The sequence below is a fragment of the Eupeodes corollae genome, chromosome 1 (assembly GCF_945859685.1).
Source record: "Eupeodes corollae chromosome 1, idEupCoro1.1, whole genome shotgun sequence".
Taxonomy (NCBI): Eukaryota; Metazoa; Arthropoda; class Insecta; order Diptera; family Syrphidae; genus Eupeodes; species Eupeodes corollae.
In genome coordinates, this window is record NC_079147.1 from 65,932,722 (window position 1) to 65,947,773 (window position 15,052).

The following is a 15,052-nucleotide window of genomic DNA, read 5'->3' on the forward strand; positions in this document are numbered from 1 at the left end:
TTTCCGATCGAGTCTCTAATAACATCTTAAGGAGTGCATTAAGCACTGAAACTCAGTGGCAACATTGCCTTGCAGCCATCAGAGATGCCGCCTCTGAAGTGCTAGGTTTCACACGGCCACCACAACGAAATCCCTAGTTTGACGACGAATGCCGGCAAGCGCACGAAGCGAAACAACAAGCATAAAAAACGGCGCTGCACAAAAGGACTAAAGCTGCTGGCGAACTCTACGAGCAGGAAAGGAGAGAGGAACACCGGCTTCTTAGATGAAAAAAAAGAGAGCATAAGAAGCGCGCGATCGAGGTGATAGAGAAATGTCATAACAGGGATGAGGTTCAAAAATTTTACCAAAAGGTATAAAAACCTCCCAAGGATACAAGCCACGAACCGAAGCCTATAAGGACGATCAGGGGAACATCGTAGTAGAACCGCAGAAGATGTTGAGAATATGGAAAGACCACTTCTCCAAATTATATAACGGCGAAGACGAACGAATTCCGCTGTAAGGGAGATAGAACCACTCAACCTAGGCGACACTGATCAACAATTCCGCCTTCCCAACCTCTACGAAGTGAAGATAGCTAATTCTAAACTGAAGTCAAACAAAGCTGCTGGGGCTCACGGCAATCGCTACCGAACTATTCAAAGCAGCAGTCGATGACTTGGTAGGAAGCATGCACCAACTCATCTGCAAAATATGGTCGGAAGAAAGCATGAGTGGAATCTCAGCATAGTTTGCCCGATACATAAGAAAGGAGACCCTATAAATTGCGCCAACTACAGAGGCATCAGTCTCCTCAACATTACATATAAGATTCTCTCTGCCGTATTATGTGAACGTCTGAAGCCGTTCGTCAACAACCTGATTGGTCCTTATCAGTGTGGCTTCAGAAAAGGAAAGTCCACTATCGGCCAAATATTCACACTACGGCAGATCTTGGAAAAACCCAGGAACATCAAAAAAAGTTTAATGGGTGGTTTTTTACCATAGCAATTTTAAAAAAAGGTGAACTTTTCACGAACGAATAACGGTCGAGAGTAAAATTAAATTTTATATTTTATATTGCAACGTCATACCAAACGGTTTAAAGGTTTTAAAGTTTTTTTATAAATCAAAATAACTGAACAAAAATATTTTCCACCACAAAAATATGACGAACAAAAAAAAATTTTGTGCAACGAAGAATAACGTTTTTGACATCTAATAAAATTTTGAGAAAAATCGAATTGACAATTTTTTTATAAAAAATAAAAACCTTGGCTAAATTATTAAAAGTAAGTAAAAATTGATTTTCGACTCAAATTTCTTTTCAAAAAGTTAAAATATTGGCTTCAAATTATTGTTATCTTTAAAAACATATTGTTTTCAACATTCAGTAAAATTTCGAGATAAATCAACTTCATAATTTTTTTTACAAAAAATTAAAACCTAAAAAAAATTTACAAAAGTTCTTAAAAGTTTATTTTCGACTTAAATATCTTTTCAAAAATTGAGATTAATTTTGAAAAATAATTTAACTGACAACTTTCTTAACATAACACGAAAACCTACAAACTTTTAAGGAAAACTAATCGATAGACGGAATGGAAAGTTATCAGAGTGGATCGCATCCAAGCCTCTATTTACTATTGTTATCAATTTGGTTACTGTTCATTGGATCTGATGACAAACTATAAAAAACTGCTAAAATATTTTGATATTAAAGGTCACCAAAACTTAAAACTGCTAATGAAAAAAAGATTTGGTTCTTGAATTTACGGAAGTTACATAATTTTTCTAAAAAAATAATAAAAACAAATAAGTTGGGAAGAAACTTTAGTGTGGCACTTACGAATTACACGCTGCAGAATCTCTTTTCACTTCAGTTCCTTATTTATCTAAAAGACTTAAACTTGTTTTAGGGGCAAATGCCCATATATGCGAGATATATTGAAATTTTGGAATAAAGGCTTTGTTAATTACAGCAATCCGACGCACCTAACAGCTTTTTGGCAATGTTGAATATGTGATCATTCCATAACAGGTTATCTGTTATATACATACCGAATTTTCTGGATGAAAGTTCCACTCATGGATAGTGTCATCAAGCTTAGATTACGTCATAATTGGTTTTTGAAGCATTAAATTCAACACGGTTAATAATTACATATTAGAGAATGTTGTTAAGATCGGAATTTAATGAGAAATGATTAAGACAAGCTGAAAGTACAATAGTCAGCGAAACAGATTAATGAATTAGAAGTGACAGATAAGAGTAAGAGATCGTTAATGAATATCAGGAAGAGAGTCGGAGACAAAATGGAGCCCTGGGTAACACCAATACTTATTTTATGAGTTTCAGACTTGAAACCATCTAATACTACAAGAATTGAACGGTCCGAAAGGTAATTCCTAAACCAAAAAAGAGGAAATTCATCAATACCTTATTCACGCATTTTCGATAAGTGAGCTTGATGCAAAACTCTATCAAATGCTTTTGGAATATCAAGTGAATTAATCTCATTTCTCCAACACATTATATAGAGATTTGTTCCACTGTTCGGCGAGATAAAATATGTGATTACCTGTGGACCTATTGTTCCGTAAGCCATATTTCCGGTCAAAACGAAGCTTTTGTTCTTCGAGATATTTCTTAAGCTGATAATTGAACAGCGTATCCATGAACTTGGAAAAATGGGACGTGAGTGTAATGAATGATAGTTAGAGGGGAATGAGCATTCACCTCTTTTAGGGACAGGCTTAGCAAATGGTGTTTTCCTTCCACTCGGAATGAGACCTGTAGATACTCTACCATATTTCCAAGTACATTAAACACCTCGACAAAAGACTTACTTAATACGTTTTTTTTTTTAACGGTACAAAATCAAAAACATCAATTTTACGAAAAATATGACCACCACTGTATAGTTTGATTTTAATTCGATACAAAGAGAACCAGATTAAAGACTTCGAACAGGTTTACGTTCAAACATAAATGCAACTTGATGTCTAACCTAAATTTGAGGTTTATTCAAAAAAATACCACCGCATTAGAATTCCCAATAATTCGCTTCAGTCACTTTTTAGTCATCGAAATATTATCGTTTGATTCAGTATTTACTCTCTTACCACCATGAATTCGATAGAATCATCGGCGGCAACGGTTTCGGCGGTATTTATTGGATTTCAAGTTTTTCTATTGATATTTGTTGTTGATTGTGAGGGTATTTAAACAGCTTTAGATGAATTCGTCATTTTTTTAAGACAGACAAAGATTTTAACTTTACAATTTCTTCTTAATCATTATAGAATCATCAATTAACTATGCAGCATACGGTCCTGCTTCTGGTAAATATTAAGTGTATTACTATTATTTAATAAGAATTAAAAAAAAGTTATACTTTTTCAAAAAAGCGTATGTTATAGCGGGGGGACAACCCTCACTTCCTGGAGAGTTTCAATTCATGGTAAGCTTTGTATTGTTATTGCTTTTATGGATTTTGTTTAATTAAAATATAAATTTAATTTTAAGGCAGCATTGGGATGGTTTGACGATTCCGGAAAGCTTAAGTATCATGGCGCTGGAATGGTTATAAGTCCAAGATTTATTTTAACGGCTGCTCATTGTGTTTATAAAGATGGGTTATAAAAAAACCACATTTTATTAATTCTAAAAATATTCTTGACTTCAATTTGTGTCCTTATTTCAGTAAACTTCCTGATACAGTTTTTATAGGAGGTGGATCTTTGTCCGAAAATGCTACTTTAAAGTATACAAAACATTCAATTGCTAATGTGACAATTTTTCCAAAATATGATCCGAATCAAGGATACGATGACATTGCAATACTTGAATTAACTAAACCAACTTGGTAAAATATTTGTTTCATAGTTTTTTTTTTTCAAAAGCATCTTTATTTTAATTTTATGGAAAAGGTTTCCATCAATTTGTTTATGGACGAGTCCACATTTACCAAGTAATGACGTTACGGCTATTGGATATGGATTGACTGAATTTGGTAAATATAATAATACATAATATACAGGCTCATTCATTTCGAATTTTGAAGTTGGTAAAGCACGAATTTAACACCTATCAAAATCAGCTGTCATTTGAAGTGTCATAATGTGAATTTTTGTCATTCACGATAGTTAATCGTTTAAAACTTGAAAAATTACCTAAAATGATGGTGGTGCCCGTGGCATGATGGTTAGTGCGTTGGACTGTCATTCTAGAGGTCTTGGGTTCGATCCCGGCTATGCCATCTAAAGTCTCTTCACGGGTACTGCCTCTTGCCAGGAATTGACAAATTCTCCAAGAGTAACTATTGTCATGAAAAAGTGCTTTCTCAAAATTAGCCGTTCGGATTCGGCATATAAACGTAGGTCCCCTCCATTCCTGACAACATTACTCGCACACAGGAATGGTTGAGAGTTCTAAGTCACTAGGCCTTGGTTCTCAACGGACTGTCGCGCCACCCAATTTTTTTTTTTTTCAAATTTAAATTCTCTATAAAAGTTCATGCAGTTTGGCTCTGTTCGATTTCTTTTGGGGAGCCTTCGCTAGACCATGTTTGCTTTCAAAACTAAAAATATAAAGACACTATATTGTTTTAAACATTTCAAAATAATATACAAACTTTAGCTGGAATGGGTTCTCAAGAATTACTGAAAGTCAACTTGACAATTTTTTCATCTGACTACTGTGAACCATTTTTCAAACGTCAAAGAAAATTCAAAATGGGCCTATCGGATGACCACATCTGTGCTGGTGATAAAGAAGGCATCAGAGACACTTGTCAGGTTAGCAAGTATTATTGTAAACAAGAACTTTACTAATTTGGTGTTCAATTGTTTTTAAGGGTGATTCTGGTGGACCACTAATTATAAGGCACAACAATGAAATGTTCGCCATCGGGATAACGTCTTCAGGACAGGCTTGCTCGGGATTACCGCCAGCGATTTATACAAAAATCTATCCATACTTAAAATGGATACGTATTGTTTTGGGTGAACAAGGAGAGTTTATAACAGTGTGTGATGATGATAGAATATATCAATAGTAGCGTACGATGAACATCTCCATTTTTAAAGAAACAAAATAACCTTTTTATTCGATGCAATTTATTCTTATGCATTTTATAGTATTAATGTTCTTTTGTATTTGATTGCAAATTATTCGTCTATTCAAAAAATATAAAAATGATACGAATCTATTCCTTTTGAAAATCTGACATTATTAAATGAATGTTAGCTCACAATTTTACTAACTCGGATATTCAAAAATAAAAGACAAAAAGGCTGGGATGCATCCACGTACCCGTTTGTTGTTTTTCTAAGCTTTAAACAATTTTGAACAACAATATTTGGCGATCCATCGTTAAAGAAGAATTCTCCTAGGTAATTCTTGCGTTTTCGAGCTAGAGCAGGGCATGTGCAGAGAAGATGAAGAACCGTTTCTTTCTCTTCCTCGTCCATACAGCTTCTTCAAAAGTCATTTGAGAATACGCCTAGTCTCGTGGCGTGCTTTCCTATTAGACAGTGTCCGGTTATGACACCTACTATCGAGCTTATATGCGATCTGCTTAGGGAGAGCAAGCACCTTGAACGTTTTAAATCCAGTATTGACTTGACACGCGGTGATGTTGTTCCACCTGGTGCCTACCCTCCTCACAGCGTCTTGCATTAGCAGCAGTTTACAAAAAGCGATTGGTATGCCAGTACTTGCCAAACGTGGTAGGATGGGCTGTACTGTACCGTTCCTGGCGAGTTCATATGCCTTACAGTTACCTGGAATGTCTCTATGGCCCGGCACCCAGCAAAGGTGAATATTAAACTGTTGTGCCATCTCCATTAGAGATGATCGACAGTTATGGACTGTTATAGAGTTTGTAGAGACAGAGTCCAGAGATTTGATAGCGGCCTGGCTATCTGAGAAAATACGGATATCATATGTTGATATCACGTTTTCTTGGAGCCAAGACAAGACTTCCTTAATCGCCAAAAGTTCCGCCTGGAACACGCTACAATGATTGGGAAGGCGGAATGAGAGACTTAATTTCAGTCGTTCAGAGTACACACAGCTACCAATTCTTTCTTTTGTTTTTGACTCATCTGTGTAAAAAAAAGTTTGACTCATTCTCCAAAAATGTCCTATCCTCACAAAAAGATCTGAGAGGTATAGAAATCCTTCATATTCTCGTTGCTACCAACATCAGAGGAGGGTCCATGGTTAGCCATTACTCCCTTCTCTGTGTTGGCCCCAGGAGATACGGCAGCAGGCTTTGACGCCAAGCTGCAACCCGGTCCTGAAGAGATACCGGTCTCATCGTTTTTTCGTTTTTAGTTTTGTTTTTGTTCATCTTGGTCCCACGAGATGTGAAGAAAAAAAGTCCGTCTTCACAGATATTTGCACGGCTAGTTAATCCGGAGGTCGCCAGGTATTCGGATACTCCGTTAGAGTCTGGGCTATTTTTGAATTGGGCCCCCAGCCAAGCTGATCATCGGCACTGTCGTTTAACACCTTATATCCAGCCCAATAAAGATAAGAGGTGGTTGGGGAGTAAGAGAAAGGGTGAGGAGTCAGTTGATGTAAAATCATCGTTCTGATATGTAAGGAAAAGATTGGGATTTGTTAACAGCAATTTAGCTAGGTTACCTGGAGTGAGAATGAGCATAGGAGGCAGGAGCGCTGCTAGCCATTAAAATTTGGCAGGTGGGATGGGAGTTGGTGACATAAACATAGGCTGGTATGCCTTGTTTTATGTGGGAATGGGTGATGATTCTGGCAGGGTAGAGGGAAGAACGTAGAACGTCCTCTAGTTTCAGGACTCATCTGGAGAAAATTCTCGAGAATAATTGACCTTACTCAGCTTCTACAACACGAAATGTTCGACGTTCAGAGTAGAAGACAAAGAAGTATACTGATATCAAAATCGCTTCATCCTTTATAATTTGTTATGGTCAAAATTCACTGCAACAAGCTTCATACTCTCCATAGCCTTTTTCTCGGTTTCTTCAAATTGTGTTTTTATTTCACAGGCAGTAGCTTCATCAACCAAGAGTTCTCTCGCTCAGAATAGTTAAACAAACAAATCGTCGACGAGTACTGACAGATAGTCTGTTCCATTAAAGCATTTGAAAGCATTGAAGACACTTGGTGTTTGAATGAGATGTCGGTATCAACGGAGTACGGCTGAGTGGTCAACTTAAAACAATTAATATCAAAACAAATTAAGGACTAGCCAAACAGAATGCGGTTCTACGGAACGGTCATAACGCACCGCTGACCTCCACGTTCTGATACGTCAAAAAGAATGCGATCAGTGTTCGGTGTTCCATTGATCCAGTTCTAAAGGTATACAAAAAATCGTTTTCTATAAATTCTAAAAATAACTTTGTTTGTTTTCTAACTTCCCATAGGAAGTTATAGTAATCGATCCGATTTGCCGAATGGAAAGTTTTGACATTTCTAGAAGTTTCAAGTTCCTTGGAATCTAAATAAAACATCGTACCTACGTCCGTACTTCCGAACGTTCTGGAAGCTATTTTCGTCTTCCATATCTCAAGAACCAGTGGAAATGTTGACTTTACATAAATTCTGTTATACAGACAATAATGCAAAAAGATGCAAAAATGACTTTTAAACAAACTGAGTGGGTGGTTTTCTTACCATAATAATTTACATATTGGGGCCATCACAAAATATCTCACGAACCAATAACGCTAGCGACTTCAATCAAAGTTTATATTACATATCGTGACGTGATACCAAACTATATGAAAATATTGTTTTCAATACAGATTTCTTACAAAAAAAATAAAAGCATTACTAAAACTTGGTAAACATTATTTTCGACTCAAATCTTTTTTTCGAAAATGTAGGATATTGGCTTTTTTAGTTAAGTTAAGTTTTTATTTATTTAAATCGTTTTTTTTTTTTTGTGAAACTAGAAAGTTCGAACAAACGCACACACAAAATGATGATTTTAAAATTTAAAACCATCAAATTTAAATTTATAATTTTACAAATCCGACTGAACACAATAATTTTTTTGAAATGGTAGACAGTTCCAAAATTGAGAAATGTGTTTGTGTGTTGAAAAAGTCAAACTGAAACCAAAACCGCCTTAGCAAAGCAATTATATGTTTATTTGTCATCAGAGCGAATACAGACTTTTAATCAGGGGGGTGTCGTATACTTCACTGATACTTTCTGAACACCGCTAAAAAATAAAATGCACGACTGGGTCGCACGAACTTATTCCTGTATGCAAAACGTCTGTTTAAAAAAGTACTTATATAAGATTTTAAAATATACCTGTAAAATAAGTTTGTCTTCAAAGATAAAAATGCCATTTGATTCGTCAAAAAAAAACCGCAATTCATCCCAAGACACAACTCACACTAGGACATTGCATCCCGCAAGTGAAATATACTTGTAAGCGAACTTAAAGAAAACTACTGTATATGTATTCAACTATTTCGTTCAATTGGATAGCCTTATTTTAATTTCATATTAGAAGAACCAGGATGGAAAGTAAATTAGCTGAAGATAGGAAAGAGGAAGAATATGTATGTTTAAATTGTAGAGCGATCGCCTATTGGTTATGAAGTTAGGCAGGTGTCTAAAACGAACATAGAATAGTTCACTTGGCGTGCTAGCTTTATGCAGATAGATATATAATGACATGTTTATGATGATAGTGAAAGAATGTTATTGGTAGGTAGAAGGACCTACTACAATCCAATCACATTCCTTGTTTCCTACAAGTTTTCAGAGCAAACATGGAGTTATTACGTTCAATTTATTTTTTTTCATTAAAGTACAAGAAATTGCTATTCATGCGTTGGTTAGAGTCAGGCTCTTGTGCGTTTTGGATTTTAGTTATGAAGTGACACGTAAGCAGTAGTTGTAGAGGTTGTACGCTTCTTTAACTAGTAGTATTTATTCTTTTATAAAGGCAAGTAAAATATGTGTTAAACAACTTTATTCTTAAAGAGTAATATTTTAAAATCATACGGGTATATACAAAAGTACTAAGATACTAATTCTTCACTTCAAAATAGATTGTTCATTAAACATATCATATTCGTTAATATGATGCAGTGGTGCTACACGGCCATAGTTGGTATTTACAATAGTTATAGTTATAAAAATACATAAATATGTACCAAATGCAATAATTTGGGTAAAAGATAAGAATATAATTAAAATTTTGTCAAAATAATTTACTTTAAATACAGTAAAAATAATAAAAAAAAAGAGGCTGGGATGCGACCCACACTGATAACTTCCCATCCCGTCTGTCGATTTGTCTTGCTTAAAAGTTTGTCTTTATGTACTCGTATCAATTTTTACCAAATTTGGGTACTCTTTTTGTAAATTTTATTTTTATATGAAAAAACGGACTGTTCGATTTTTATATAAAAATTACTGAATATCGAAAACAATATTTTCTGTGAAATAAAATAAATTTCAAGCCAATATTTTTAAGTTTTGAAAAGCTATTTGAGTCGAAAGTAAATTTTTACGAAGTTTTAGTATTATTTTTTTTTTTTTAGTTTTATTTTTTGTAACAAAAACTGTCAATTCGATTTTTTTTTAAATTTTACCAACAATATTTCTTATGAGATAAAATTACTTTAAAGCCAATACTTAAAATTTTTAAAGAGATATTTGAGTCAAAACTCAATTTTTACCAACTTTTATACATTTTTTTTAGGTTTTTATTTTTTGTAAAAAAACTGTCAATTCGATTTTTTTCAAACTTTAATTGAATGTTGACAGCAAGATTTTTTGAAAGATAAAAGTAAATTAAAGCCAATATCTCAAAGTTTTGAAAAGATATTTGAGTCGAAAATCAATTTTTACCAACTTTTATAAATTATATTTTTTAGGGTTTTATTTTTTGTAAAAAAACTATCAATTCGATTTTTTTCAAACTTTAATTGTATGTTGACAACAAGATTTTTTGGAAGATAAAAGATAATTAAAACCAATATCTCAAAGTTTTGAAAAGATATTTGAGTCAAAAATCAATTTTTACCAACTTTTATAAATTATTTTTTTAGGTTTTTAGTTTTTGTAAAAAAAACTATCAATTCGATTTTTTTCAAACTTTAATTGTATGTTGACAACAAGATTTTTTGAAAGGTAAAAGATAATTAAAGCCAATATCTCAAAGGTTTGAAAAGATATTTGAGTCGAAAATCAATTTTACCAACTTTTATAATTTTTTTTTTAGGTTTTTATTTTTTGTAAAAAAACTGTCAATTCGATTTTTTTCAAACTTTAACTGAATGTTGACAACAAGATTTTTTAAAAGATAAAAGTAAATAAAAGCCAATATCTCAAAGTTTTGAAAAGATATTTGAGTCGAAAATCAATTTTTACCAACTTTTATACATTTTTTTTTTAGGTTTTTATTTTATGTAAAAAAACTGTCAATTCGATTTTTTTCAAACTTTAACTGAATGTTGACAACAAGATTTTTTGAAAGATAAAAGTAAATAAAAGCCAATATCTCAAAGTTTTGAAAAGATATTTGAGTCGAAAATCAATTTTACCAACTTTTATAAATTTTTTGTTTAGGTTTTTATTTTTTGTAAAAAAAAACTGTCAATTCGATTTCTTTCAAACTTTAACTGTATGTTGACAACAAAATTTTTTGAAAGATAAAAGTAAATTAAAGCCAATATCTCAAAGTTTTGAAAAGATATTCGAGTCGAAAATCAATTTTTACCAACTTTTATACATTTTTTTTTTAGGTTTTTATTTTTTGTAAAAAAAACTGTCAATTCGATTTTGCTCAAAATTTTTCAGAATGTTGAAAACAATATTTCTTATAAGATAAAATAAAATTGAAGCCTTAATTTCAAGCTTTTGAAAAGATATTTGAACCGATATTCAATTTTTACGAACTTTGAATAATGTTTTTTTTTAGATTTTTATTTTTTATAAAAAAACTGTTAATTAGATTTTTCTCAAAATTTTATCAGATATCAAAAACATTATTCTTCGTTGCACAAAATTGTTTTAGAGATAAAATCATATTTCAGTCGTAAAATTTTGGAGGTGACAAATTTTTTTTTCAGTTTTATTGATATAAAAAAAAAACCGTTATATTGATTTTTTTCAAAAAATATACCTGTTTGGTATCACGTTACAATCTATTATATAAAATTTAATTCAAGTCTCTAGCGTTTTTGGTTCGTAAGATATTTAGGGTTAACCAAAATTTTCACCATTTTTTCAAACTGCTATAGTAAAAAAAACCACCCACGCAATTTTCTTGAGAGCCCTTTCTGCATCTTTCTGCCTTATTATCTGTATAACAAAATTTATTTGAAGTCGATATCTCTTCTGGTTCTTGAGCTATGGACAACGAAAAAAACGTCGCGAAAGTACGGACGTACGGACGTACAAACGTACGTACACACGCACGCACAGACATCTTTTTAAAAATCTTTTATTTCGACTCTAGGGACCTTGAAACGTCGAGAAATGTCAAAATTTTCAATTTGACAAATCGGACCCATTACAATAACTTCCTATGGGAAGTTAAAAATTAGTATTCAAAACTTTACCTGACAAATAAGTTTTTCTTCAAAAACTTAAATGCCATTTTATAAATCAAAAAACCGTTGAATTTTCAAATTATTTTTTTAAAAATCGTTAGAGCGGTTTTTTTTCTAATTCATTTTTTATACATAAAGTTTTTCAATTTTTCCTAAAAATATTGTTGGTATGCAGTTGTTTAGAAAATAAAAATATACGCTTTACATTTGAATTTTGTAAAAAAAATATTGACCCGTTTTTGAGATATTAAATTTTGAAAAAAAAATTCAATATTTTTTTAAAAATCCAAGCAATAAAAAATTGCACTTTTAATAATCAAATATTATTAAGGCAATATAAGAACTTATTCAGAAAAAAATGATTGAAATCAGTTAATCAGTTAGATGCTGAGAAAATTAAAAAATAAAATAACAGTTCTATGAGCGGTACCATTCCTGAGCAATACAAAAATATGTTTTTCTTTTTAAAAGAAGCCAAGTTAAAAAATAAAATTTTAAAGAAAATTTAAGAAAAATCTATCGGTTTGTTTTGAGAAAATTCAAATTTTAGTTTTTTGGCCAAAAAAATTGTATGGTGGCCACTGTTAGTTTTGATCTTGAAAAAAAAGGAAAAACCGCCTAAAGCGAAACTGTTCAAAACTTTAACTTCCAAGTTTGACCTCAATCGACCAAATGGTTTAGGCTGTAGGAGCGTGGACAGACAGACAAAAACGACCGGACGGAATCGCGGGACCCAATTTTTTCGACTTCTCTACCATCGTAATATCATGTTTGATTAAAATCTGGAGTTCGAAATTTTGCACGAATGGGAAACTTGCCATATAGTTCCTATGTAACGCAAGTAAAACAGTGAACATTTTTATTAACCCTAAATACCTCACGAACCAATGACGCTAGAGACTTAAATTTAATTCTATATTATGTATTGTAAAGTGATACCAACGCAATATTTTTTGGAAAAAATACAATTTACAAAAAAAAATGAAAAAATTTGTCGCCTGAAAAATTTTACAACTAAAAAATGATTTCCTCTACAAAACAATTTTGTGCAACGAAAAATTAATGTTTTTAACATCTGATAAAATTTTAAGAAAAATCAAATTGATAGATTTTTTATAAAAAATAAAAACCTAAAAACAAACATTACTCAAAGTTAATAAGAAAAATTAAATTTTGACTCAAATATCTTTTCAAAAATTTAGAGTATGGCTTCAAACTTATTTTATCTTATAAAAAATATTGTTTTCAACATTCGGTAAAACTTAGAGACAAATCGAATTGGCAGTTTTTTAACAAAAAATAAAAACTTTAAAGTTAATTTAACAAAAGTTGGTAAACATTGATTTTCGACTCAAATATCTTTGAAAACCTTATGATATTGGCTTCGAACTACTTTTCTTTTTTTTAATATTGTTTCCAAAATTCAGTTAAATTTTGAGAAAAATCTAATTGACAGTTTTCTTAAAAAATAATAAAAACCTAAAAAAAAAACAATACCAAAACTTGGTAAAAAGTTACTTTCGACTCAAACAGCTTTTCAAAAATTAAAAATATTGTCTTTAAACTTTTTTATTTCACAAAAAGTATTGTTTCTGATATTCAGCAGTTTTTTTTACAAAAATCCAACAATTCGTTTTTTCATAAAAAGAAAAAAACGTACGCAAATTTGGTAAAAATTGATTTCAAATTGACTTCAAATTAATTTCATTAATCCAATTTTTATATAAGAAACAACCATTTTAAGTCATTCTACGAAAATTGGTAAGAACTGGCTTTCGACTAAAAATCTCGTTCACAAAAATAGGTTTCCAAGTCAAACTATTTGATTATATGCAAAATATTGTTGGTCATTTTGATTTTTTCATAAATAATTTAACTGAAAACTTTTTTAACAAAACACAAAAACCTCTAAGTTAAACAAATTGACAGACGGGACAAAACTCGAAGACAATATTTTTAATTTTTTAAAAACTATTTGAGACGAAAATCATTTTTACCAAGTTTTAGTATTAGGTTTTTATTTTTTGTAAAACAAACTGTTTTGAAAGATTTTTCTCAAAATTTTACTAAATGTTGACAACAATATTTTTTAAAAGATAAAAGTAGTTTAAAGCCAATATTTCAAGTTTTTGAAAAGATATTTGTGTCGAAAATCAATTCTTACCACCTTTTGTTAAATTTTTAAAACGTTTTCTTAAGTTTTTATAGTGTTGTAAAAAAACTGTGAATCCAATTTTTCTCAAAATATTACCGAAAGTTGAAAACAATAGATAAGATAAAATAAGTTTGAAGCTAAAACCTCAAGTTCTTAAAAAGATTTTTGAGTCGAAATTCAATTTTTACCATCTTTTAGTATTGTTTTTCTTAGGTTATTATTTTTTATAAAAAAAAAACTCTCAATTTGGTTTTTTCAAAATTTTACCAGATGTTAAATATGTGTTTTTTTTTTCTGCACAAAATTATTTTGGAGATGAAATCATTTGTTATTCGTAAAATGTTCGAGGTGACAACATTTTTTTTTTTCAGTTTTTCGATTTATAAAAAAACCGTTAATTGGATTGGATGAGATAGGGATAATTTTGGACATCTTCCAAAGAGTAATGTATGTAGAGATCACTAAAATTGTGTTGCAGATGTGATTTATGTGAGGAAGTAAACGGTGTCCCAAAATTAACGCAAGATTTGAATTTGCCGCCATTTGTGCAGTGAAGTGTTGGCAACCCTGAAAAAAAAGCAATTTGACAGCTAACAGTATAGTTTTATTAAAAAAGGAGCGTTACACGATAGAACAACGTGTCTTTATTATTAAAGAATATTTCAAAAATAGTGAAAGCTTGGCGGATGCAGTTCGAAAATTTCATACAAAATATGGTCGGAATAGTGTTTTAAGTTCGTCAACTGTGAAGAGATTAATTGAAAAATCATGGAGACTGGATCCGTTGGAGACGCCAAACACACTGGTCGTCCAAAAACAAGCAGTTCAAATGTGAATGTCGAAGCAGTGCGTGAGAGTGTTGCTGACAATCTAGGAACCTCAATTCGACGTCGTGGACAAGAATAGCAAATTTCAAGAACCTCTCTACAGCGTATACTCACCAAAGATCTGTGTCTTCATGCTTACAAAATTCAATTAACACAACAATTGAAGCCTAATGACCATGGACAGAGAAGAGAGTTCGTTGACTGGATTATTGAACATCAACAAATGGACCCTGATTTTTCGAGCAAAATCATCCTAAGCGATGAAGCACATTTTCATCTTGATGGCTTTGTCAATCGCCAAAATTGCCGCATTTGGGGTTCGGAAAACCCACATGTGATTGTCGAAAAACAAATGCATCCACAACGCGTGACTGTATGGTATGGATTTTGGGCTGGAGGCATAATTGGGCCATATTTTTTTGAAAATGATGCTGGTCAAGCAGTGACTGTTACTGGCGCTCGATATCGCTACATGATTACACAGTTCTTTCTGCCAAAATTGGATGATATC

The 15,052-nt window shown here is 31.9% G+C and overlaps 1 protein-coding gene across 1 annotated transcript; it reads left to right on the forward strand.

Annotated features, from left to right (window-relative positions):
• The first annotated feature begins 3,112 nt into the window (after window positions 1–3,112).
• On the forward strand, window positions 3,113–5,247 carry LOC129939839 (serine protease snake-like). The gene is made up of 8 exons (XM_056048009.1): window positions 3,113–3,203; window positions 3,289–3,327; window positions 3,394–3,446; window positions 3,512–3,621; window positions 3,690–3,851; window positions 3,916–3,998; window positions 4,625–4,782; window positions 4,842–5,247. The coding sequence occupies exons 1-8, from the start codon at window positions 3,113–3,115 to the stop codon at window positions 5,040–5,042; spliced, it is 897 nt and encodes a 298-aa protein (XP_055903984.1). The 3' UTR covers window positions 5,043–5,247.
• The last annotated feature ends 9,805 nt before the right edge of the window (window positions 5,248–15,052 follow it).